Source organism: Phascolarctos cinereus, unplaced genomic scaffold (assembly GCF_003287225.1).
Source record: "Phascolarctos cinereus isolate Bilbo 61053 unplaced genomic scaffold, phaCin_HiC Scaffold_726;HRSCAF=1367, whole genome shotgun sequence".
NCBI lineage: Eukaryota > Metazoa > Chordata > Mammalia > Diprotodontia > Phascolarctidae > Phascolarctos > Phascolarctos cinereus.
Window position 1 is genome coordinate 36990626 of NW_027556098.1, and position 27125 is coordinate 37017750.

The 27125-nt window shown below is 38.7% G+C and overlaps 1 protein-coding gene across 1 annotated transcript in view; it reads left to right on the forward strand.

The window, feature by feature from the left end:
- NPAS2 (neuronal PAS domain protein 2) overlaps positions 1 to 27125 on the forward strand; it is a 242957-nt gene that overhangs the window by 106817 nt on the left and 109015 nt on the right. Inside the window, exon 2 of the mRNA XM_020992942.2 lies at positions 23538 to 23591. Coding sequence (XP_020848601.1) covers positions 23538 to 23591 — 54 coding nt within the window. The remainder of the gene's footprint in view (positions 1 to 23537; positions 23592 to 27125) is intronic.

Consider the following 27125-nt stretch of genomic DNA (forward strand, 5'->3'; position numbering starts at 1 on the left):
TCAACTTGATTTTAATCTATTTCCCTTCAATTCAATTCAACAAGCATGCATTAACCACACATTCTGGGCAATGGCATCAGAAAATAAATACCCACCTGTCATGAAGAGCTGAATTTCCTTACATGAAAAAATATTTGCCTTTTATTAAAAAAAAAATCCCTTATCATACCGCCCTCAGGAAGCCATGCTGCTTTCAGACAACTGCCTACCTTACCTACCTTACATCTTGGTTCTGGGGCCTGGACTGTTTTATACCTCTACTTGTCCTCTTTTCCAAGCATAATGATATTTATATTGTAGAGATTCAGTACATGTTTGCTGATAATGGTGATAGTTATAATGTTGACATAAAATTTATTATGGTACATAGCTGTTAACAGTCTAAAAAACATCTTGACTACTGTACTTGGAACTCCTGTGAATAAGTTATTCTGACTAGCTAAGTTTTTCAAGTGATCTAAGGAATTAATCCTGTTAACACCAAAACTTGTTTCATTTTAATTATTTTAAATGATTTCCTAAAATCTATCCCTTAACTTCCTGGCTTATTAAACACAGTACACAGAATATAATTTAACCTCTTCTTGAGGCCTTGGGTCTTCATTTTAAATATCAGTCATTACTCTAGGGTAGCAATTCAGGATCAATTGGGGTTTACAATGTTTGTATACTACATGTTCCCTAATTGCTATGCTTTTTTTTTTTGATTTTGTTATCTTTAGAAAAATTGTTTTGTGTCCTCCCTTGATTTCAGGCTGTTACTTCTTGATGTTGTCAGTGTGCCTGGCTCTGGCAGACACTCTCTCTTTCTTATTGCTATTTCTAATCTGCTATGAGCTTGGAAGTTAGATAACCAGAGAAACCAAAACTTCTTCATGGAGAAGCTTTCATTGTAGGGAAAAATGCAATTTTCTAGTCAAATATAGAAAGAAGTATTTCTGTATTCCAAAGCTGACAAGGAATTTATTAGTTGTTATTCAGTTGTTTAAGTCGTGTCTGACTCTTCATGACCCCATTTGGGGTTTTCTTGGCAAAGATACTAGAGTGGTTTGCCATTTCCTCCTCTAGATTATTTTACAGATGAAGAAAGTGAAGCAAACAGGATTAAATGACTTGCCCAGGGTCCCACAGCTACTAAGTGTCTGAGGTGGGATTTGAATTAGTTTATGATGAATTTCCCTGACTCCAAGCCCATTGCTTTATCCATTTGGATAAAGCTGCCCATTCATTAGTACCCACCTTGATATTGTCCTCTGCCACTGGTCTGTATGTGACTTAGAGATAAATTTCATTTATGAATCATTTTTTAAAAATCAATAGTCATTTATGGAGTGCCTACTATGTACTTCACTTTTCTGTCATTAAATATGCTTCATGAAACCGGTTGGCTCCATCCTGTTTGGGGGAGTACAAGCCAGATGATTGTAACTAGGTGTCATTTTGGTACCAGTATCAGTGAACACCAAGACCATGCCCTGTCATGGGAGCAGCCTCTGCTGCTTGTCATAATAACAGTTCCCATTTCTGTGTTGCTTCAAGTCTTACAAAATGTTTGCCTCACGACAACTTGTGAGGCAGGTAGTACAAGTATTATTATCCCCATTTTGCAGATGAGGGAATTTAGGCTAAAAAGATTAAATGACCTGCCCAAGGTCATGTAGCTATTACGTTTCAGAGTGAGCATTAGAACCCAGGTCTCTTAACTCTAGGCCAACATATTTTTCTATTGCCTTACCGCCTGAGCATGCATGGCCTTGGCAATGACTATTAACCCAAATACAGGCTGCATCTGTATGATGTCAGACAAGTGCTTGAGACATTCATTTCCATTAAAAAGTCTTTCACTTGTGCTGGGAGAAAAAATCAAGCAAAATCAGGTAGCTTTTTGCTTCACAGATTTACTAAAATGCGGTGGGAAAAAGGGTGCAGTGACATTTCACCTATCCTGTTAACTACTGTCTACGTTCTCCAGCCAGCCCACCAACCCACCAAAACCCCAGGCCTCCCTTTTGAAAAGAGAACTCTACTGACAACTGCAAGCACCCAGCAAACTGTGACGTGTTTCAGCAAGGAGGGTGTCTTATAATTTCTGCAGACGACTTTTTTTTTTTTAAGGAGACTACATGCTCTCATTGCTGGGTGTCAACTGTTCTTATAAACCACAAATATTGAGGCTGAGCTCCTGCCCTTTTTTCAGGACCTGTGCCAGGGAAGAAAGATGGACTCGGTGAATTTCACGCTGGGCGTGCTGCTACTGTACCACCAAGTAAAATCATTTTTCTTTTTCATTTTTCCCCCTCATGAGGAATTTGGGGCACTCAGCGTTGGGCTTTTGGTGGTTGGTCTGGAATGAATTCGGTATAATAAGGTGTTACACGATTCTAGACAGCTCTGGTGGGTTGGGTTGGTAGTTTTTGCCAAATTCAAAAGTTGTAGAGCTTGGATGACCTCAAGCAAGTTCACCGAGGCTTGATTTGAAATGGTAAGAAAAGTCCAATATTCCTTTCCTGGAATCCTTTAAAAATAGGATCTACAGCCACTTCTTTTGGAATGTTTCCCAGACACTTCTTGAACATCTCTAACCATATATCTCCCCCTTTCTATCTCTATTATGTTTTGTCTTCCTTCGTTTGAGTGTAAGCTCTTTGGGGGCAGGACCTGTCTTTCTTGCTTGTATTTGTATCTCTAGCAGTTGGCTTAGTGTCTGGCACAGAAAGCACATGATCTATCTGTCTATTAGTACATGACCTATCTGTCTGTTATCTTTTTTTTTTCTTTTGGTCTTACCCAGGGTCACACAGCTAGTAAATGTTATGTGTCTGAGGCCAGACTTGAACTCAAGTCCTCCTGAATCCAGGGCCAGTGCTCTATCCACAATGCCACCTAGCTGCCCCTGTCTATTATCTTTCTGTGGCTTGCAGGATGAGGTTTCTAAATCTATTGAAGTCTCTTAGAACTCTTCTTAGGCTTAACAGAGGAGCAGAATGAGAAAACAGTTGGTAAAACATGGACAAGTTGCTCTCTTCCCCTCTCCTCTTTCTCTTTTTCTCCTGCTATCTTTACCTGAAAGAAGGGCCCTGGTAGTGGTATATGATGAGCCCAGCCCTGTCCAAGGGCATTGTGTTGTGGCTCCTGTACCATCAACCCCAATATCCTGTTGCAATTCCTGCATTCCATTCACTGCTACCACTGCTTCCGGCACTGTCTTTGTCTTTCCTGATCTGGACCTTTTAATGCTGATAGAAACTGCGCATTCCCTGAGATTTCTGCTGTTGACCAGGGCTTGCTAAGGAGGGAGAAAAAGACTAGCAAAATTGTGCCACCTCTTTAGAGAGGAGAGGTCCCCTTTGCCCAGTGCTTCTCAAAGAGGCCCAGATATTTTCTTTTCCAGGTTAAGTGCATCTTACTACTCCTCCATCCTGCAGGAGAAGACTGCCACGCACAAAACAGGATGCTGCCACCCTTTCTCCCTCCCTCCTCACTTCCCCAGGTCTGAGTGGTAGCTTCATTTACATAATGCACCCATCTACTCTCCCCACTTCCCCCAAAGGGGTAATGTTCCAGGGGCTACACATTGAACATATAGAGAGACCATATAACAGCAGGTTAACCAAACAACTCAAATGAAGCTTAATGGAGAGGGTGGAAGAAGCCTCTGCAGGTTGCTGTTCCCTGGGCACAACTTTGAACAAAATGATGAAGGGGCAGCAGTAATGCTGGGGAACAAATAAAAGGGCTCTTATGTGCTTTTAGAATAACCAAGGGGTTATTTAGAATATTCAGAATTATTTAGTTATTATTAGAATTATTTAGAATAACTGGAGGCAGAATCAGAAAGAGCAACAGGTTTTTACCCAGTGGTTACAGCCTCATATCAAACAAGACTCTGTGTGTGTGTGTGTGTGTGTGTGTGTGTGTGTGTGTGTGTGTGCGCGTGTGTGCGTGTGTGCATGCACTAGCTCATTATGTTCCATGTATCAGTCTTTACAATCACTGTAGACAGACACAGACAGAAATCTTCCAGTATTGCAGCAAACCCTGTTTGTGAGAACCATTGACTGCATCAATAGTAGTGAATACATGAATGAATAAGTGAGTGAGTAAATGAATGAAAAAGCATTTGATAAGCACTTACTATGTGTTAAGAATTCTGTGTGAAGTGCCCAATTACAAAAACTGGAGCAAAATAGAATGCCCTCAAGGGGCTTATATTCTAATGAGGGAGACAACTTAGCCTGGGCTCCTTTATTCTAATTGGAGGAATGGCAGCAAAGGAAGCATGTTTTGATCTGAAAAGTGGAACAATTGAGCCAGTCAAGGGATGCACCCTTTCAGAGCTAGAGGTGGAAATGGATGGGGAGATAAAGGAGGATGAGTGGATTGATACATGATTGGGGTGAAGTAGCATGATTCTAAGGAGGCTAGACCTAAGTGACTTAGCTCCTCCTGGGCCTGGTCTCTGAAGGTCCAGTTTAGAAGGTGGTAGAGTGGGAACAGTAATAGAACTTTAATTGGAATATGCTTTAAAAAAGCACACACACACATAATAAAGGAGAAAAAAGGTACAATTTAGTGAATAAAAATCCAAATAAAATAAAAATTTTTTGGTGAGGTACGGATAGGATCTATGATTCCTTTAAAGAAGAGAACTACAGGACAGCTAGGTGTCATGGAAGACTCATCACCATCAGTTCAAATCCCACCTCAGATAACTTACTAGCTGTGTGACCTTGGACAAGTCACTAACCCTGTTTGTCTCAGTTTCCTCTTCTGTAAAATAAGCTGGAGAATGAGCACTCCAGTACCTTTGCCAAGAAGACCCCAAATGGGGTCATGAAGAGTCAGACACAACTGAAGTGACTGAATAACAAGAGAACTCCAAGTATGGGATCAATCAATAGATAATCATTTTTTATAACATTTATGGAGGCTCTGACTACCTCTCCATAGATGAAGATTAGAAATTTCTCTGTTAACTTTTGCCACTAGTGTATGTCAGAGGCAGCACTTGAACTCAAACCTTTATGACTCTAAGGCCAGTTCTCAATCCACTACTATACAACTCTCTAAAATAAAATCTCAAAGAAATCCACTACTTCCTAGAGATCATTAGAATAATGATCTAATTAATATTATAACTATTAAAGTAATAGTTGGAACTGAGGGGTAAACTAAGTTAACCACTTAGAGGATAGCTAGGTGGTGGACAGCAGGAGTCAGGAAGACCTGCTTTCGAATTCAACCTCATGTGCTTATTAGCTGTGTGACCTTGGGCAAATCACTCAACCTCTCTCTGCCTCAGTTTCCTCATCTGTAAAGTGATGATAATAATAGCACTATTCTCACAGGTTCATTGTGAGGATTAAATGAGATAATATTTGTAAAATGCTTTGTCAGCCTTGAGGCACATTATATAAATGTTATTTTTTTTAGAAATCAGAACGGAAGATTCAGATCCATGTTGTTCAATTCTACCCTTAAAGTAAAGCATACAACATTTTTGTATTGACATTACTCATACGTACCGGTACGATATGGACCTACTACGTTAGAAGCTGTAGAAGGACAGGGACCTTGTCTCATCTATCATTGTATCTCAAGCGCTGAGGATATTGCTCTGCATGCAGGGGTTAGAGAGGGGACTGGACCTGTACTTTCCTGGGTTCAAGGAGTGACCTGTGAGGAGCTTCCTTTACCCAAACAAGTGAGAACCGTCTTTGGGTCACTAAGAGACTTGCAAAGAAAGGCTCAGAGTCTGGTCGTAAAACCGGTTCTTCCTGGATCCAACACCAGCTCTTTATCCCATCCCCTCACTCTACTTCCTTCTCCGCTCCTACACATAGTTCTTAATAAATATTTGCAGAATTGAATTGGGTTGAAGTGAAGTGACACATACTGGAAGTCAGCTTCCATGTCCCTGGTTAACTTAGAAAATGTGGTCAACAGTAGAGCTTTATTCTTAAACTAAGAAGCAGTGAGAGAGGATGGAAGGGAAAAAATATGGCCTGAGTTGCTGCAGATAAAAAAACAAAATGTTGTCTACCAGAAGGGTGTGTAAAGTTAGACATGTTTAGGCCTAGACACACAGCAGTCTCTTGCTGTTCCTTAACTAGAGCAATTACCAGCAAAAGAGCATGCTGTGGCTTCCGCAGAAAAAATATAAAGCCAAAAAGGCTAATGTTTCTTGCCATTGCTTGGGACTCTGATAGGGTCCCCAAAGTTCCATCACCTAAACATTTAAAATCTAATTTGTCACTTTGGTACCAGGCCATGTTTTCTTCGCTTTGCTCTCTGCGACTGAAAGCTCCAGCATTGTTTTGATGAGAGTCCCCAGAGCTGCACATTGCATTTGGATGAGTAGTTAAATGGAGTAGAGATGCTGGAATGGCACTGCATTTTATAGGTTCATTTCTGTTTTTCTATGGCAGCAAAACAGCTCTTCCAAACAAAGGCCTCTCCGTGACTCAGCTCTGAGCATGATTCATAAATCTACTTTTCCTCTCTTGCTGATTTTTATAGGCATCTATTGTCCACACCCTGACCCACACACTGTTCCCCATTTGATTCTCCAGTTGACTCAAGTTTATGCCAGGCAGTCTGGTGCATTTAGGAAAACTACCTCTAAAAGATTTCTTAAATTGAAACAGTCTTAAAAATTGGGGAAAAAAAATGTAACAGCAGGATTATGCTTAAATCCAGATGTCTCTGTCTTTTCTATTTTGAAAATTCCTTGTTAACAAAACTAGGTGATTGTGAATTTATTTTAATAATGAATTTTCCATCTTTTCCCTTCATTCTATTATTTTAATGTGTCACAGTTCCCCTGAATAATGAATCATCAAAAGGGAAAAGGGAGAGAGTGGTGTGGGAGACATTATCCTCTTTCATGCTTAATGGATAAAGCAGTTAATTTTTCCCTTTTACAAATCTGTTTCACATGCCTTTGTACACTTATAGAAGCTAGATGAGTTTGATAGTCTCAGTTTAATTTGGGGGTTTTTTTGGCAATAGAATAGAGATAATCGATAAACTAATGAGCTCTTCTTTGGAGCCTTTGGAGATGGAAGATAGATAGACGTGGCATATTATAGTATAGTATAGTATTGTATAATAATATATAATATACACAATTTTTATTATGTTATATTGTTGATATCTCTGTCCCCACATCAAAGGATATATTGAAGTATGAAGAAGTTTTGAATTAAGGTTATATTTCAGAGGAGAGGAACTCAGCCAGCAGGTCTCTTCATGATAACTGGCCCCTGAATGTGGAAATGCTAGTCTTCGTTCTTCTCTTCTTCCAAGAGTATCAATTCTCATGCCCACCTCTATCTATCCCCCTCACTCATAAGTAATAAAACAATATCATCCCCCCAAAACAGTATTTTAGGGCAATATTTTGGTGCATCTTTGATCTCATCAATTACTTCCACCTATCCATGCCTTCTTATCCTGTGCCATTCTTGCCCATGGCCTTCCATAATTATTCCATAGAAGATCTTTCTAGTATACTAGAGACCTTCTTCTAGAGCAGAGGTTCTTACTTCTTTTATGTCATGGAACCTTTTGGCACTCTGAAGAAACCTATGGACCCCTTCTCAGAATAATTTTTTAAATACATAAAGTAAAATACATGAAATTAGAAAAAAAAGCAATTACATTGAAAGACAATGCTCAAATACCTTTAAAAAACAGTTCCCAGACCTCAAGTTAAGAATCTCTCCTAAGATCATTTAATATTTCATGGATACCAGCACAATACTCGGGCAGCCCATCTGTTGGCATCATTGCTTGACCCATATACCTCCTTTCTTATTCATGGATGTCTTTGATGATGCCTTTTCTGCTATTCCTTGCACACCAGTTATTAGTTGATTGATTCCACTGTACCATGTTACAGCGGAAAGTGTACTAGATTTGGAATCAGAGATCCTGGGTTTGAGTCCCAGCTCTCCTGCCTACTACCTGTGTGATGCTTTACTTCTCTGGACCTTCTCTGTGCCTCATCTGTAAAATGAAGGAGTTGAATGAGTCAGCCTAGGAGATTCTTTCCATCTCTAAATCTATGATCCCATGATATTTTTTTTTCTTAAGGATGATTGGTTTATTTTATTTTATTTTTTTACTTTTTGCTTTTTTTGGTAAGGCAATCAGGGTTACGTGACTTGCCCAGGGTCACACAGCTACTAAGGGTCTAAGGCCAGATTTGAACTCAGGTCCTCCTGACTCCAAGGCTGGAGCTGTATACACTGCACCACCTAGCTGCCCCTGATCCCATGATATTTTGAATTATAGCCTACTGATGTCAACCATTTGTCTTTCCATAGCCCTTTGGGTCATCTGCAAATTTTATTCTCTGAACATCATGGTGTTCCATGATTTGTTACCATATAACATCACCATTGAAAAAATTGGTTTTTGTTACAGGGGGAAGCTTTACTTCTGGTTGTATCTCTCAAGGAATGTTGCATGGAAGACGCTTTGTTGGAAGGGACCTACCTAATAAAGTGTTATTTGAAAGCATCAAGCAGTAGGAGAATCATGTATTCTCCATGTTTCTGTTAGTTATGTGGTTGTGGAGATGTTATTTTCCTATATTTCCTATAGCCTGTTATTTTCCTCTATCCTGTTATTGTCTTATATATTCAGAGAAGGATGACTCCCAGAGCAAAGAGGCAAATTCAGTTTAGCTAGGATGGAGTGGAGGACAAAATAAGGGTGGAAGGTATGACCTCTCAAGGACATGGTTGAAACAGAGACAGAGTTCATGAGACTTGAAGAGTCTAAAGAACTAGGAAGATAGGCTGGTTGAAGATGAGGGAGGTACTGGGAACTGGGAGGAACTAGGAAACAGTAACTGAACTTATTGGAACAGGAGGTCCGCAAATTATAGTATCACAGAATCATAGATTTCAAAGCTGGAATAGACCTCGGAGGTCTTCTAGTCTAACTCTTATTTTACAGATTAGAAGGCAGAGGCTAACAGAGGGAATTTAACTTCCTCAATATACCACAGATGGTAAGTGGTAGAGCCAATATTAGACCCTCCCTAGGCCCTCTAAATCCAGTGCTTTTTCTGTTATATTGTGCTAACAGCAACAATAATCTCTACCAATTAGAGTGCACTTCAGAGCAGTAGAGGTGGTTGGTTGCTAAGTGATAGCGTCAGAGAAGTATCTGGAAGTAGCAGTGGGGAGCAAAGAATTTGACAACTCTTCCTTCTGACCTCCTGTCAAAGTTTTGAGAAAACGCACTGCCAGCCTTGGAGCAGATGTCAAAAAAAATAAGGTGTTTTCAGGAGAAAGTGAAGGCTTCGAAGTGAGCACCTGGAAATAGCAGGAGTGTGAGAGCTGTCATAGTTACAGACCTGATCTCAGAGTCCCCCCACCAAGTCCAATCCCTGCATTTTGCAGACAAGAAAATTGAGGCCCAGAAAGATTAAATTACTTGCCCACAGTCACATAGGTAGTATTGGAGTCTAGATTTGAACTCAGATCCTAGAAATTCAGAGATATTTTCACTAACCTAAGATAAAGGAATATTTTTCATAAGAAATGGGAAGGGAATATAGAGGAGGACCTTAAGTGGGGAAGGGCTTGGACAGAGTTTACAACTGGGAGATGGTTTGCAAGACACCGAGATTATATCTTCCAGATGACCCCACATTGTTTTCCTGTCACTCCTAGAGTGAAGTGGGTCCCAGTCTCATGGAGGGAGAGAAAATGGGGAAACATAGTTTTCCCTATCTAGGTGGGCAAGTGCTATTTGCAAGCCATGGCAGTCACTGAGTCCTACGGCTTTGGTAGCTGCAGGTTATGAAAGGGATTGTTTTGATCTGGTGGCTGGTGCTTGGAAGAAGAGAACAAGTGTCAGGAAGTTCTGGTCGGGGTGGGGAAGAGAGATATGCAAGGGATCTCAGTGGTGATCTAGCTCTCTACAAGAGTAAGAACTCCCTCACTATCCTATATGAGAAGGAATCATACACTCTTTGCTTGAGAATGTCTAGTGAGGGAGAAACTCATAACTTCCTGAGGTTGTCCATTTCAATTGTGAAGTGTTTTCCTTTCATAAAGCTTAAATTTTCCTCCTGGCAACTTTTACCTATTTCTCCTAGGTAAAAAAAAAGTCTAATATCTCTTTCATATCAAAGCCCTCTAATATATTTCTACCCTCATAGACTCAAAGATAGATTGTCCCCTCCCTCTAATTCCTCTCCAGGCTAAATATCCCTATTTCTTTCAGCCAGTCCTTATATAGCATGAAGACAAGGCTTTTCACGATCGTGGCCATTGTCCTCCAGATATTTTATCAATGTCCTTCCTAAAACGTGGTGCCCACAATTGAACACTATATTCCAAGTATGGTTTGACCAGGGTAAGGTACAGTGAGAATATTACTTCCTCAGTCCTGGACATCATGTCTCTCTTAATGCAATCTAAGATTACATTAACTTTCTTAATTGCCATGTCATACTTCTGACTCATATTGAGATTGCACCAGACTAAAAACCCCCAGACTGTTTTTAAACTTCTGTATAACCATGCTTTGCTCATCTTTTTAGTTCAGAAGTTGATTGTTTGCATCTAAGTATAAATCTTTGTATTTATCCCTATTAAATTTAGTCTTATTGTATCCGCCAAGTGTTGGAACCTGCTAAAAATCTTTTTGGATCTTGACTCTCTAATCCATTGTATTAATTGTCCTTCTCAGTTTTGTGTTATCTGAAAATTTGATGAAAATATTATCTATACCTTTAAACACGTCGTTTAAAAAGTGGTGGACAGCACCGAGCTGAGCACAGATCCCTGAGGCGCACTATTTCAAATTGACTTCAAACCATTAAAGATTCCTCTTGAGAACCAGTGCATTCCACATTGTTCCATCTCTTCTATAAGGATAGTATGAGAGACTTTTATCAAATACTTTGATAATCTAGGTTAACTGTATACCATTTCCCTCAAGCAGGCTATCTCTTTGTTCCCTACCTGTCTACACTCTCTGTCATGCCTCAGGAACCACTTCATTCTGCCAGATCACATCAGAGCAGATACTAACACCTCTTCAATACTCTTTTCCCCTTGGGGCCCCTCTGATTGGAGGGCAGAGAGCTCCTCCCAGAACCTCCATTCAAACAGGGGCTCAGGCCAGCCATCATTTTATTTCCTCCCTGCTAAGCTACTTTGAACTCTTTCTCATGCCCCTTGACCTGATGCCTTCCCTTTTCCTCAATCTCTCTCTCTTTCCTGATAAATTGCCTTTCCCCATTAGATTGTAAGCTCTTGGAGGGCAGGGTCTATTTTTTGCCTTTCTTTGAATCCCCAGAGTTTAGCATAGAGACTGTACATAGTAGGTGCAATAAAGGTTTATTGATTGACTGATTGAAAAGGAAATGAAGTCAGTCTGGCATTAGCTCTTCTTGCTGAAGTCATTCTTGCTCTTTGTGATTGCTTTTTACTTTTCTAGGTGATCACTGACCCTCCGTAGAATTTTCCCAGTAATCAAAATCAAACTCACTGACCTTTAGTTAGAAGATTCCATCTTCTTCCTTCTTTTGAAAACTGGACAGCATTTGGCCTTCTACAGTCTTACAGCACCTCTTTCATTTTCCAAAGTCTTTCAAAGATTGCTGACATGGCACAGCAATCACATTTGCCAGTACCTTGTTTAGCCTAAGATGTTGCTCAGCCTGGTTCATGGGCTTTTTTGGCTTCTGGCGTGGCAACTGTCATATCAATTAAACTTCTTTAAGATCATCAGTCAGTCCTTTTATTCATAGCCAACAGCTTTCTCTTTCTTTTTTAAACAGAGGTTGGGTAGAAGTTGTGATTGTACACAGTGCCTTCTCAAGGGTTGAAAGTGTCTGGTCCTGATCTTTATCTGTCCTGATTTGGTGCTGATTTTGACCCCTGCTCTAACTGAGGAGTTCTTTACCTTTTTCATGTCATGGACCCCTTTGTTAGCCTGGCAAAGCCAATGAACTCCTCAGAATGTTTTTAATGAATAAAAATAAATAGAATTACAAAGGAAACCAATTATATTGAAATAAAGTTACAAAAAAAAATGTACATGGACCCTGAGTTAAGAATCCCTGCTCTAACTAGTCAATGATACAACTTCACTTGTTTCCAGGCAACAAAGAAATAAAACACTAGCTTTACCTTTAGGTACACCTAATAATTAAGAGAGAAAGAGGTGATTTTAGTTCACATTAGTGAACAGTTTTCAAAGCATATTTCATTTTAAAAATATAATCAGTGAAATAACATTTACAGGCTCCCACACATGCAATATAAAATTAATCTAAAGTGACACATTGCCTACTCACTGTAGCTGATGCTAAGGACATAAGGCAAAAGTTCCATTGACAATAAATAAACCACTAAGCCAACCAATGACGGATTGAGAAAATGTGTCCTCACTTCTTTCTGTGATGATCTCAACTAGTTCTTGATACAGTGAAATAGATTAAAAAGTTTTATGTTTATTTGGTTGGGAGGAATTTGTCAGCTAAATTGGACCTTGTAATTTGAACAATTTGTCAGCCTACTTTACTGAGATTTTCACATTTTTATTTTTTAAAAGCATTAATAACAGTCCCAGCATGATCATCAAATAACAAAAGAAATTTTAATCATTTCTGAGAAACTTTGTCGTAATGCAGTATGAATCAGCAGACCTACAAAAAGAATCAGTTAATATTCTGAAGTTAAGAGTTGTGGAGCTGATTTCTTAATAGTAGAGATACCTGTCCAAGTGGGTTTCCATCGTAGATGACATAGATGTCTAGACAACTGGGTCAGCCTCATGCTTCTGTTGTGTTTTAGTTATACTGTTAGACATTTGGCAAATAGCAGTGGCAACATTTAATAATGTTAACATTATTATAACACTATCATCTTAATAATAACATTTGACACTAACAATAACAATTACAGTACTTGCCACTTACTTCCAAGATCTAGAGTGAGGATTTTGAGTGCAATTGGATACTACCAGTGTCAGGGAGGCAAAGTACCTTTGATTCTTTATGGAGGTACAGGCTTCAGCTGATGAATTGAAGATAGAAACTCCCCCTTTTCTTCCCTTCCCTTTTGAGACTTCCCCTTTTCTCTATTCAATGACCTTGCTCTATTATTGCCAGTGTTTCAACGATTTACCCTTTTTAAATATTTTTAAATATTTCTGCGAGCATACTAGATTCTGTAAGTTTCAGAGATCCTCCAGTATCCATCCTTTAGGGTTTTAGGAAATATTTCTATATGGAACTCATTAGTCTGCTACCTCCCCACTCCTTTCAAACACATACAACTTCTCAGATTGGGTGATATTCTAAGGTATTTTATTTCCTATTAACCCCCTCTAAGCAATCTGTATTCCACCTAAAAAGGGTTCAAATGTCACATCCTCTAGTAATTCTACTACCACCATCACCTTCCCCTTTCCCCCCTGGACTTACCACAGTGCTCTGCACTCTGGAGCCCTTCCCTGACTCAGCTAAAGAGATTTTGTAAATTACTCTTAACTCTCACTTTCTAAAAATACTGTGAGCTGTAAGTAGTTGTATTCTGTGGCAGAATATATCATTATAAAGGTGCGTAGAAATGTGAAGCGTGGTTTTGAAGACAGAGTATGTATTGAGAAGAATGCTGATTGATGTCCACTGACTCATTATAGCAGATTTGAGAGTACTCAAAGTTTCCACTTTATTGTATCCTTGGGGGTCCGACAACAGCAACCACAGACTCCCTTTGTCTTTCTCTCTTCTCAGCTGTGTCTTCTTGTACTACTGTCCAGGAATCTTAGGGATCACCTCTGCTAGTGGTATAGGAAGTGCTTCGATTTGGAATCAATTAATTCACCAATAAGGATGGTATTAAGCCCTTATTGTGTGCCAGGTACCAAGTTAGCAGCTGGAGATTCAGAGACAAAAATGAAACAATCTCCATCCTTCAGAAGTTTAACCCAGAACTCTTGATATTGGGAGATCTGAGTTCCTAGGATTGGCACTGTTACAAGAATGCTGTGCAATTTTGACCGTGTCCCTTAACCTCTCTGTGCTACAATTTTCTTTATAGCAAAATGAGGCTAATAGGGCCTTCCCAATTCAGCTCCAAATATACCTGAATGAGCATTGAATGAGAGGATATACATTAGAAGATTCTGAAAAGTTGAAGGCTTATATAAAATGCTAATGAAATACACTGCCCTCCTTAACAGGACTTCTGCCCCCACCCCAAATCATACATTGTCATTAAGAGCTAAACTTTGCTCTTTTCTTTAATCAACTAGTCTCTACATATACTAAATTATTTATCTTCTTGTATTCATCAGAGATATAATTTTGTCTATTACGTATATACTGGTAGGCTTGGTTAGTTGTGCTTAACACAGATACTTTAGAGATTTGTGTGAATGAACAGCTGTACAATCTATAATCAGAAGGTTTGGGTTATTTAAATAATTTCTTCCACAAATACTTAAGTACCACCAAGTATGTGAAAGGTAGGGTTAAGTAGATCAAATCAGATAATATATGTAAAGTGCTTTGCAAACCTTAAAGTGCCATATAAATGCTCGCTATTCTTAGAAGGAGGTGGTTTGAGGAAAAGATTTTGGTTGACTTTGCAGAACCAATGAGGAATCTAGGGGGAACAGCCCAGCAGACAGTTTGAAATGAAGGTCTAAAGCTTTTTTAGAACTGAAAATAAAAATCTATGTCTAGCAATATGCATAAGCATCATTGTTTTGGCATGAACAAGGATGAGATTACTAAAGAAGAGAAGATAGCAAGACAAGAGGGCCAAGGATGTGATTTTGGACACATCTGAAAAAGAAGGATATAGCAAGAAAGAAGGAGAAAATAGGGGGAAATGCAGAGAAGGTATGATCAGAGAAGTAGAAGAACTAAGATGGAAAAGGGAGTCAGGGTATTGCAGAGAAGAGAGAGGATGGAGACTAAGAAAAGACCATGGAGTTTGAAAGTAAAGATGTCCCAGGTGACTTGTGAGAAAGCAGTTTCAGTAGAATGGTGGTAGTGGGGAAACCAGATTGCAAGGGGTAAGAAATGAGGGAAGGAAGATAAGGAAGTGGAAGTTGCTGGTGTGGAGTATTCTTTTAGGGAAAAAGAGGGTGATAGTTTAATTAAGACAGTCAAGAGAGTTAAGGAAGAATTTTTTCCCCTTTTGATGGAGAGATATTAGCATGTTTGTAGGTAATGGGGAAAGGAGGCAATGGAGAATAAGAGGCTGAAGAAGAAAGAGGGGATAATTGTTAATTGTTTTACAAAAGGAGATAGCTTTGCAAAGGAGGAGCACTCCTTCCTCTTCATCAGGAGGGAAGGAAGGAATGAGTAAAGATACACAGGGAACTTCTTTTGGATAGCTTCTGTCTTCTCAGTGAAATAGGAAGAAACACTACTGAGAATAAAGGGGGGAAAGTATGCTTGAGACCTAGGATCATAGTTTTAAAGCTGGAAGGGGTCTTAGAAGCCATCCACTTCATCCCCCCCATTTTACAGATAAAGAAACCGAGGCTCAAAGAGATTAATTGACTTGCCAAAGGTCACACAGGCATTAAGTAGCAGAAGTTTTGAATCCAGATACTCTGACTCCAAATTCATAGATATTTCTATTGTAGCAACCTGCTTTTCTGAAGAGTGGAGAAGGTTTTGAAAAGCTACTTTAGGAAATATAGGATTAACAAGAAATGAAAAAAATACCAATTGCTGACCATAAATGGGACCCAGCTGATGTGAAATAATATGAATATGTAATGGATCAAATCAGCATTGTTTCATGATTCTTTCCAACAATACTTAACACCATGTGAGTAGAATCAGATTATGGGAATTTCCCTGGTTTGGGAATTAGAATATTGAAAGGGGGCAGGGAAGGAGGAGTGGAGGGTTAAGGAATTTAAATTGATCATTGAAATGGAGTCCAGGCTTTGGTAGAGAGGCAGATGAGGTCAAAATTATCTTTTAAACTAAGAAGGATGGAAGAACTATGTACTATAGTGAGGGTGAAGAGTGGATTCTATACTTAGGAAGATGTGGGAAGGGAGTGGATGGTAAGAAGACTGTGGTCAGAGCAGAAGTTCAAAGTTAAAGCTTTTAGAGGTAGAAAAGTCTAGAATGGTGACAAGGCCCAAGACAACATCATGCTTTGTTGCTATTCGACCATTTCACTCATGTCTGACTCTCTATGACCCCCCTTGGGATTTTTTTGGTAAAGATACTGGAGTGGTTTGCCATTTCCTTCTCCAGCTCATTTTACAGATGAGGAAACTGAGGTAAACTGGATCGGGGTGATTAAAGCTGTATACAGATACTTTGTAGCAAGGGTAGATCGAAACCCAGATTTTTAAAATTTTGCTTCAGACTTCTTTTTCCACAATACCAACAAAAAACATATGCATAGAGATATACACATTAAACATTTTCATTTCATTGATTATTGAATTTTGATGAGTATTTAATTTGAAGTATTTAGAAGAATACATTCCTATATTTTTCCAGAAAGTCTGTAATTTCTGAAACCTTCATTATATGGTTATGTCTCACTTATTCATAATTGTATTAAGCTACAAATCCTAAATTTGTAGAAAGTGGAAAAAAGATGACTCATTTTGCTTTTTCCTCAAGAGTTTCCTCCTATCCTTCCTTTGGAGTAGTGTTGGTGACATCACACATTCCACCAACCAATAACTATCATATTGGTCCAGAATTTTCTTCCTGTCTCTGAATGTCCCTTCAACTTCATCCTTTGTTCTCACTTTGTAATTAGTATTGTTTGTCTAGTATTTCTTGAGTGCTTATTGGCACTCAATAATCAGTCATTACTTTTAATACATGAGAAGATGATTAAGGTTTTTCAAACTCATCAACAGGTTTACATGCCAAAACAGATAATAGAAACATAGAACTGAAAGAGAATCCTAGAATGTTAGAGTTGGAAGGGACTTTAAAGATAATCTAGTCCCCTCCCAAGCCCTCTATTTACAGATGAAGAAACTGAGGACCAGAGAAGTTAAGTGACTTGCCCAAAGTCATGTAGGTGGTAAGTAGCAGAACAAGAACCCAAACACAAGCTCTCTGATCCCAAATCTAGTGTTTTTTTCACTAATTATTATTAATAATGATATGTAATTATTAATAATGATAGCCAACATTTTAATAGTGGTTTAAGATTTATTTACAAAGTGCTTTATATGCATTATTTCATTTTATCTTCATAACAATCCTGTGATGTAGGTGCTATTATTGTCTTCATTTTACAGATGAGGAAACTGAGACTAAGAGAGGACTTGACCTCAGTTCTTCCTAACTTCAGGTCCAGCACTCTATCCACTATTAGCCCATCTCATTAAGACATTGAGAGGTCATCTTTAGCAGGCAAATAAGGTGTCTCAGACAGATGGTTGGTTCACTGGTCTTTTTTTAAAGATCTCCAGATATGAAAACTGTACAGTTCCCTTAATAATCTGTGCCAGAGGTTAGTGGCTCTGACAATAAAGGCATTCTTCTTTACGTCCACCAGAATCTCTCTTGTTTTTTTATTTAAGCCCATTTCCTCTTGTGTAGTATTCAGCAGACATCAAACACAATTGCTCTAAGTCCTCCTTATTTTAAAAAAAAACCCAAAACTTTTCACATAATTAAAAACAGTAATTAAGTCACCTGTTGATGTGCATTCTCTAGGATAAACAATCCTTTAACCTCTACTTCTAAGACCTGTCTTCCACCCCTTTGATCCCAGGAATTGTTCTCCAGACCTTTGTGTATATCTTCACTTCTTTTTTAAAAGCAATGACCAAAATGCAGACACTCGTTTCTGAACAAATAAAAGATATTTCTATATACATAATAGAAGAGAAAGAAGATTGATCATACATGAAATGTTACAGATATGAAATGTTACACTCTTAAAAAAAACTGTAAGAGATCTGACAATATAATACAGAATTACTAAACATAAAATGCTTACCTTTAATTGGTGACTAGGGGATTGAAGAAATCCAGAGATGAGAGATATACAGCATGCGAGCTGTTTCTTCAAATATGTGTGTGCCCCAAGAGCCCTGGCAGAAGCCCCTGTACCCAAATGATTCAGCATGTATAGAGATGGGTAACTCTAGTGCTGCCCTACCCTTTATCATAAGGAGGGAACCTGTAAGGCTGTCCTCTCTTATATTTCATCTCTGAGTTTCAGCAGAACAACAGAGAATCTTAAATCATCACATATTCTTGAATAGTAAGGAAGATAATTCAAAGTGACTTAGATATTAGAGAATAGGTCCATCAAAAGCAAGTTGAAGTTTAGTGAAGACAAATGTAAGGAAATACGTCTAGGGACCCAAAAAACCCCTACAGACACACAAGAAGCCTTCCTACTGCATAGCCATAGTGGACCATAAATGATTTGCTCAAAGTCCCTAAGTTCAGTATGATAGAACTGATCATCAAATGAGGATTTCAGAACTTCAAGCCATTAGTCTGAACAAGGAATCCAACCATTGTTTTGCTCTAAATTGCCCGTTATCAGAGGTGCATTATGCCTTATGCACCTGTTTGGGATAGTTCATTCACCAAGAGCTTTGGAAGCTCAGGCCCATGTACTGCTGCATCATTAAATGAACATAACACCACATTTTTCATTTCATGAAGCTCTGAACAGTCTCCATGTGGAAGGCATTAAACACATGCCTATTTGCAGATGTGTTAACCCCCGTTTTAATTACTGTACAACGCTCAATTGCTGAGCAAGATCTTCTTGTGAATCTATCACAGAGTAGGCTTTGCCATTTCCTGAATGAGGAATTTACTTAATTGGGGGTTATGTCTGTAGAACTCTTCAGCTTCCCACTTTGAATCAAAGCTGTGTCTCTATATCACGTGATACTAGAAGTAAAAATGAAGTGCTTAGGAGAAAGATTTCTTTTTTGAAGTGAAGTTACTGTTTTAGACTTTTCTAAAATTAATATTTTAGGGCTATTCCATGTAGGATCATATATTTTAGAGATGGAATAGACCTTATTTATTCCTATTCTCATTTTACAGATGAGGAAACTGAGGCCCACAGATGTTGAGTGACTTACCCACAGACAGTAAATGGCAGAGTAGGGATTGAATGGTGTTTAAATCTGTTTAAATCTGTTTAAATCCTTTCCCTTCCACTTGAATCAGTTATGTCTGTATCATGTCGTACATGAAGAATAAAAATAAAATGCTTGAGAGAAAGATGTTTTTGTTTTTGTTTCTTCATTCAAGGATTTCTATGTACATCCCAAATTTGAACTTATTCATTGAGCTCCACATTCTAGGATAAAATGATACTGAAAAGGGTTCCATACAAAACCATAGCTATAGGGTTTTTTCCCCCTTAACCATAATTTTTTTCAATTAACAAAAATCTATTTTCTTTCCTTCCCACTTTCCCCCACCATTGAAAAAAGAAAAACAAAACCCTCATAACAAATATGCATAGTGAAGCAAAACAATTTCCTGCATTGGCCACCTCCAAAAACATGTCTAAATCTGCATTCTGAATTCATCTGCTTCTTTGTCAGGAGACCAATAGCTGTTTGTCATCAGTCTTATGGAATCATGGCTAGTAATTGTGTGGACCAGAGCTCTTATATCTTTTAAAGTTGTTTGTTTTCACAATCTTGCTGTATAAATTGTTCTCCTTACTTCACTCTGTATCAGTTCATACAAATCTTCCCAGGTTTCTCTGAAGCTGTTCCTTTCCTCATTTCTCACCTCACTGTAATATAAGATTACGTCAATATACCATAATTTGTTCAGCCATTTCCCATTTAATGGGTGGTCCCCTAGTTTTTAGTTCTTTACCACCACAAAAAACGTTGCTATAAATATTTTTGTATGTATGGGTTGTTTTCCTCTTTCTTTGATGTCTTTGGGGTATAAGCCTAGTCATTGTAGAAAGGTGTTTTTGAAGTTGCTTTTGTTTCAGATTTCTAATTTTCAAAGTAAACATTTTCAGGGCTTTGGGGAGGATCATAGGATCATTGATTTAGAGGTGGAGCAGGTCTTTATCATCAGTTCTAACTCTCTCATTTTACAAATGAGGAAACTGAGGCCCAGATTTGTTGTTTAGTTACTTTCCCAGAAATAGTGACTGGCAGAACAGAAATTTAAATGTATGTTCTCTTGCTTCAAAACCAGCATTCTTTCCACTTTGCCATGCTGCCTTCCCCACCCCCAAACCTGTTATGCTTTTCTATAATAGACACAATAAGGACAACAGTGATTTATTCTTCCCATTAATTGTATTTCAACCATTGTCTTCCCTCCCAGCATCGGAGGGGATTTGCCTCCCACTAAATCAGCTAAGGGTCCTGCCTCGTACTACACTAGCCACTGGGTAGATAATTAATAAATGCTGTTGACTGAATGACTGACTTCCTAGCTAGGGAAGACTCTCTAGAGAGGATGAGACTTCAGGAGCTGCTCCAAGGAAAAGAAAGGAAAGAGAGAATTATAGAATTATTGAAGTTGATCAAATGGGGGAGCAGAAGGAGCCAAAGAAAATGAACTTGTTTCCAGGTAATTGTGTTTTTATTGTGATAGGAGACATCATTCCAGAAATACTTGTACAATAAGGGCAGGATTGAAACCTCTGCTGCTTGGCACATCAGCCACCGAAAGCATTGCAGATATTAATCTCAGGCTTTCGTTCCTCAATCCAGCTCCCTAGAAGTAGAAAGTCACAGATGCAGATAGTATGTCCTGTCTTTTCCTTGGTGATTAGCATATACTTAGCACAGCATGCCTTTTTTTTTTTTAATTTGGTTTTGGTTTGGTTTTTTTTTTTCAATTTCTCACCTTAGTCCACATACCCTCCAGACCCCAGAATACATTTCCTTCTTTTAATGTCACTTTCAACCTCAGAGGGGAAAAACTATAGACTCATGGTTCTCTAGAATCTACTCTCATTGGTATAATTGTTATACATACATGATGTCTTAGGGACAGGAAAAGAGCTTCTCTTTACCAACGCTTAGGATCATAGGAATAATATAAATAATATATTATAATAACAACAACAATAATGATAGTAAACTATCATTATATTTATATAGCACTTAAAAGTTTGCAAAGTGCTTTACAAACATTATCTCATTTTAGCCTCCACCAATCCTGGGAAGTAGGTGCAATTACTATCCCCAATTTACAGATGTGAAAACTGAGACAGATGTCAAGTAACTTGCACAGAGTCACATAGCTTGTAAGCATCTTGAGTTCAAACCTGAACTCGGGTCTTCCTGACTTCTAATCCAGGGCTCTATCCACTGTACCATCTAGCCACAAATACAGTCAGAGAATTTTTCTTCTCCACTAAACCCACCCTTTCTTCAAAATTCCCTATTTTTATTGAGGCTACCACCATCCTTCCAATCCACCAGGTTCACAACTTTGAATCACCATTGAGACTTCCCTTTTTCCCAAATCCAATCCATTGCCAAGTTGAGTCCACCCTCATCACACCCTAGTTTAGGTTCTCATGAGTTCTTACGTGAACTACTATATTTCACTGCATAATCATCACAAATTTTATGGCAAATTTTTTGCCAAAACCTGTGGAGCATCTATTATGTGCTTAAAAAATCATGCCAACATTACTAAAAAGTCATTTATTACTAAACTGTCTTTGGTACAAGATTAGGGTGCACAGAATACTCATGAATATACATTAATATTGGGAAGATACAAGCCTTACCATATCACATGACTTACTCATAGCCCCTGCGTCTACCTTCCCTCTCTCTCCTTGTGCCTATGGCTCTTCATTGGATTGAGTGAGTGACAATACTGTATTGCAGCGCTCTAAACAAACCACACAAGTTGGTGCCATGCACTGAGAATTCTAGGCTTGTGCTCATAATGCTCAAGAGATAAATAAGTATCCATATGCCACTGGCGAATACATTGCTGCTCTGTTTACCTTTTAAGGGGCATGATGAACAGAATTATGCCATGTGACGGTTATGCAATGAAAGGTTATAAACCAATTTTTGGACTGAAAAAACGGTGTGATGATTATATGGTAGCAATGATTATGTGGTGAAATATGGTATTGCTGCAACCTCCTAATTGGTCTTCCTGCTTTTAATTCCTCTTATCTCTAGTCTCCCCACCACATGATTGCCCAAACAATATTCCTAAAGGACAAGCTTGGCTCCCTTGATCAAAGATCTTTAGCTACTCTCTATTACTTCTAAGATAAAGTGTAAACTCCTCAACTCGGAATAGAAAATCCTTTACAAGCTGGTTTCCAACCTACTTTTCCAGACTAATTTTTTCTTAGCCTGCCTTGATGAACTTGACATTCCTGCCAAATGGACCCACTTGCTATTCCCTGAACTCAGCATTCCATTTCTTGTTTCCATGCCCAAAGGCCTCATTCTTGGAATGAACTGCCTCCCCACTTCCTTAGAATCCCTATCTCCTTTCATGGGTCAACTCATGTATCCCCTCCTATAAGGAGCTTTTCCTGCTCTTCCCTTTACATTTGTCAGTGTTGGGTTTTTTCCCACCATAAATTATCTTATATTCACTTACACTTGTATCCTTCTAATCAAAAGTCAACCCCTTAAGAACATAGACTGTTTTTCATTTTGTATTTTTATCCTTAGGTAGCTGGGTGGCTTAGTGGATTGAGCACTGGGCATGGAGTCTGGAAGACCTGAGTTCAGATCCAGCCTCAGACACTTACTAGCTGTGTGACCCTGAGCAAGTCACTTAACCTCTGTTTGCCTTAATCCACTGGAGAAGAAAATGGCAAAATGCTCCAGTATCTGTACCAAAAAAACTCCATGGACAGTATGGTCCATGCCAAGAAAACTTCATGGACAGTATGGTCTATGCCAAGAAAACTCCATGGACAGTATGGTCCATGGAATCAGGAAGAGTTGGACATGACTAAACAACAACAAATTTCTGTCCTCAGTATCTAAAATTGGGTTTTGTCAGAGTAGAGACCGAATGAGTGCTTATTGAATTGTTTTAAATTCTCTGGTTAGACAGAAGCTCCATGAGGGATATTTCTTTGCATTTTCCACAGTGCCTAGCTAAGTGCCATGTGCAGAGTTAGGTGCTCAGTAAACAATGGGTCAATGCTAGGGGACTCTGGAGTTTCATGGGGATCAACCTCTGTGCAAAAAAAAAAAAAGCCTTGCAGTACATAAATTCTGGTTTTAAAATTGTTACTAGTAGAAGGAATGAAGCAAGGTTTATTAGCCTGGGGTCTATAAGCTTGTTTTTGAAAAATATTTTGATGACTTTATTTCAATATAATTTATTTGCTTGGTAATCCTAAATATTTGGTTTTATTCATTTTCAAACTCTATTTTGAGAAAGGAGTCCATCACTAGATAGCTAAAGGTGTAGAGGTTAAAAGCCCCTGCTCTAAAAGTATGGAGTAAGATAGCACCAAAGTGATTAAAACTAAGACCACAATTATGTATAAGAAAGTTCTAAAAGCAATTTGTTAACCCTGTATTCTTTTCTTTAGGAAAAACTGTGTAGAAAATCTAATGGATGAAGATGAGAAGGACAGAGCAAAGAGGTAAGAGCTGTTCTTACATACATTTATATTCTTATTCCCAGAATTTCACCTTTCCTTACTATTATTTTTTTTCTCTTCAGGGTTTGCTAGAATATTGGTTCCTAATCTGACACCCTAACTCCATTTTCTAATAGTTTCATCCTTGGGACTGCATTTTCTCAGTAGGCTTGGCATGCCAAACTGCTTCCTGTATTGAATATTTCTCTTTGATTCATGATAAATCTTAAGACTTTCAAAAATGGTTCTAATGATGTGAACACTTACTCCATGAGTGACTTTGAGCAAACCACTTAATCTATCTAGACCTTGGTTTCATCATCTATAAAATGAGGAGGTTGGACTGATTGATCAATAAGGTCACTTTCAGCACTAACCCAATGGTTCTAATTTAAACCAGGCTCCTGCCCATTTTTTCCTAGGCAGTAGCATTTTGATCCTCCAGCTGCCTTGTTAATAATTTATAGAAACATTGAGAGACTGTGAAACCATGCCAATGTATAGATAACTAGTCCACCAGCAACAGGTGTGTTGATTCAAGTCCCTCTTTTCATGAGGCTGCCTGGTTGCCACACCCAACCTGCACCTTATGACACCAGGAGGTACAATGTGGACAATATTGTCCAACCTCCAAGAGAAAGAAGTCATGTCTTCTCCATCCCACTAGCAGTATAGTTGCAAATAGCTAAGGAGAGAGTGGATAGTGAGGAAGCAGAAATACCAAGCATAGACAGGTTTTGAAAGACGTGTAGCAATGAAGGAAAGAAAAGAGATGGGAAAGTAGCTGAATGGCATAGAAGGGTCAATGGAAGGCTCCTACTCTAGGATTAGAGAGGCCTGAGCCTGTTTGGAAAGAAACCGGTAGAAAAGGAGATGATTGATGATGGTGATGATGATGACAATGACGACGGTGGTGGTAGCCCACCACGTGCCAGGAATGTGCTAAGTACTTTAAAATGATTGTTTTATCTGATCTTCACTACAATACTGGAAGATAAGTGCCATTTTTAGTCCCATTTTACAGTTGAGGAAACTGAGGCAGAAAGAGGTTAAGTGACTTGGGCAAGTCACTTTGCCCAAGGTCACATAGCCAGTAAGTGTCTAAGGATGGATTTAAACTCAGGTCTTCCTGACTTCATACCCAGCTCTCTATATACTGTGCCACTTAGATACTCAATATACATGAGAATGGGGGTGCCTGCTGTAATGAGGCCCTGGAGATGGAAGAATGGAATGGAATATCAGGATTCACCTTAGTGAGGAATAGGAATACCTCTTCTGTGGCCAGAAAAAGGAAGAGAGAGTATATACAGTGATGCTGAGAAGTTTTGAAAAATGGAGGAGAGAGAGTAGGCGGTGGTAATCAAACTCCCATTGGAGAGTGTCGATCTCAGTGAAATAGGAGACCAAGTTATCTACTATAAGGGTAGGGAGTGAGGGGTTCAAATGGTGGTGGAGAGAAGAAAAGCTTTGGAACAGTCACAGTAGGGGAAATGATTAGTCAGCTGAGTCTTACGCATAATAAATTTATAGAGAGTAAAATCTGCTTGATTTTGTGATTTGTCCACAGTTATGCTCAATAACCTGAGAATTTTTATTGAGAAACTGGAGAGTTGAGGTTAGTTAGAATTAGGATTAGCAGATAAAGAATAATGGAAGATCAGCGAAGCAAGTAATTCTAGGGTGGTGATTTGTGAAACATAAAAAGCGGCAGATCATGGGCTAAGCATGGAGGCAAATAAAGACAGAAATGGGGAGATAGAATGGGGTGAATAGGGCTAGATAAAAGCCCGAAAGATCTTGTTGAAGGTAAAAAGTGAGTGAAGGACTGAGGATTGAAGGTTATGGTTAGAGAATGGAATGGCAGTGTTCAGGATCCTAGAAATGGTATTCTAGGAGAGAGGTCTCTGGTGTAATCCTGCTGGTGTGTGTTGAAGTGGAAAGAGGTCATTGTAGGGCGTATTCTGTATTTATGCTAGTCACCATTGAGGCAGTGGGGAGGGGGGAAAGGGAGACTACAAAAGAAATACAAGCTTTGATCACTATCAAGATAGGGAAACAAACTAATGCCTGTATGAAGTACTTAGATTAGATAACCATAGGAGACAGTTTAAGATTCAGAGATAAAATGAATGACATACTAGTCAATGCTTGTAGGAATTCTACATGACCAAAGAAAGCAAGCTTACCTATGGAAACACGTCAAAATGTAAAACAAATTTATCACTTACCATCAGCCCAACTGATGGAAATGTTGATTTTTTTTTCTTTTTTTCTTTTTTACCTTCACTCACTAGCAGAGCAGTTGATTGGCATTAGTTAAAAATTAATTGATTTTCCTTTTCACATCAGTTGGGAAAATGTGATTCCACAAACCCCTCAGGTGATAATCCATAGAGTGAGCTCTATGACTTCATAATATGTGCTTCATTTCACTAGAAAGCGTCCTTGAGAGCCCAGGATGATTCCTGCACTCCCTAATTGAGTGGATGCCAGTTCTTACACATAATGTAGTTGTTAGCTTTCACTGTCTATAAAAAGACTCAGGTGGGAGGGAGGAATGGAAACAATTCAGACAAGAAATCCTTCAAGGCAAGTGGCAGCTGAACATACCCAGCAAGAGTAGAAATAGGAGTTTGGGAGAGAAGGCCCTCAGTTCTGAGGGTCTGAAGGTTGACTCTGTTTTCTGGATTTTTCCCTTTTGTAGTGAAGCAAACTGAGATTGTTTACTGAGGTACCATAGTAGACTAGTGATACATCATGGTGTCATATATTTAGAGCTAGAAGGAATCTGATAGGCCAAATTTCCAATTTATAGAGGCCAATTTCCTCATTTTACAGGTGAAGAAACTGAAGCCCAGGGGGGCCCCAAGATTTTATTGTGTCACAGGTATTAAGCATCAGGATTTGAACCAAAATCCTTGATCTTTTCCACTGTACCACACTATTTGTTTGTGACGTGGAGGAGAAAGAGTGGATAGGGTGATTGGAGTCAAATTTGGTCTCAGACACTTACTAGCTTTGTGACCCTGGCAAGTCATTTAATCTCTCTCAGCCTCAGTTTCCTCAGCTGTAAAACAGGGACTATAATAGCACCTACCTTCCCAGGGTTGTTTTGACGATAAAATGAGGTGATAAATTTAAAGTGATTTGCAAAATTAAAATTCTGTCCAAATATCAGATCTTTTTATTAAGTATTTAGCATCTACAAAATGCTCTGCACTATGGACTATGACATGAATCCTGCCTTCAAAGAGTATCCCCAGAACTAGAAACAACACCCAAATCAATTGGAGAACTACACAAGAAATGATACAGTTAAATATAAAGATGTATGGTACAGGTATTTATCAAAAGCTTAGTATGGGGAAGTGAGATAAGTAGTTACAACTTGGGCATGGCCTTCCTCCCCAGAAAGTCACATGGCTTCTCTGTAGACAAATTCTCCCACTTCATTGTTTCATTTCTTTGTGAGCTCAATAGGTTAGAAATGAAAAGTTATTACAGTCAGTTGTGAAAATCATAGTCCAATTTATC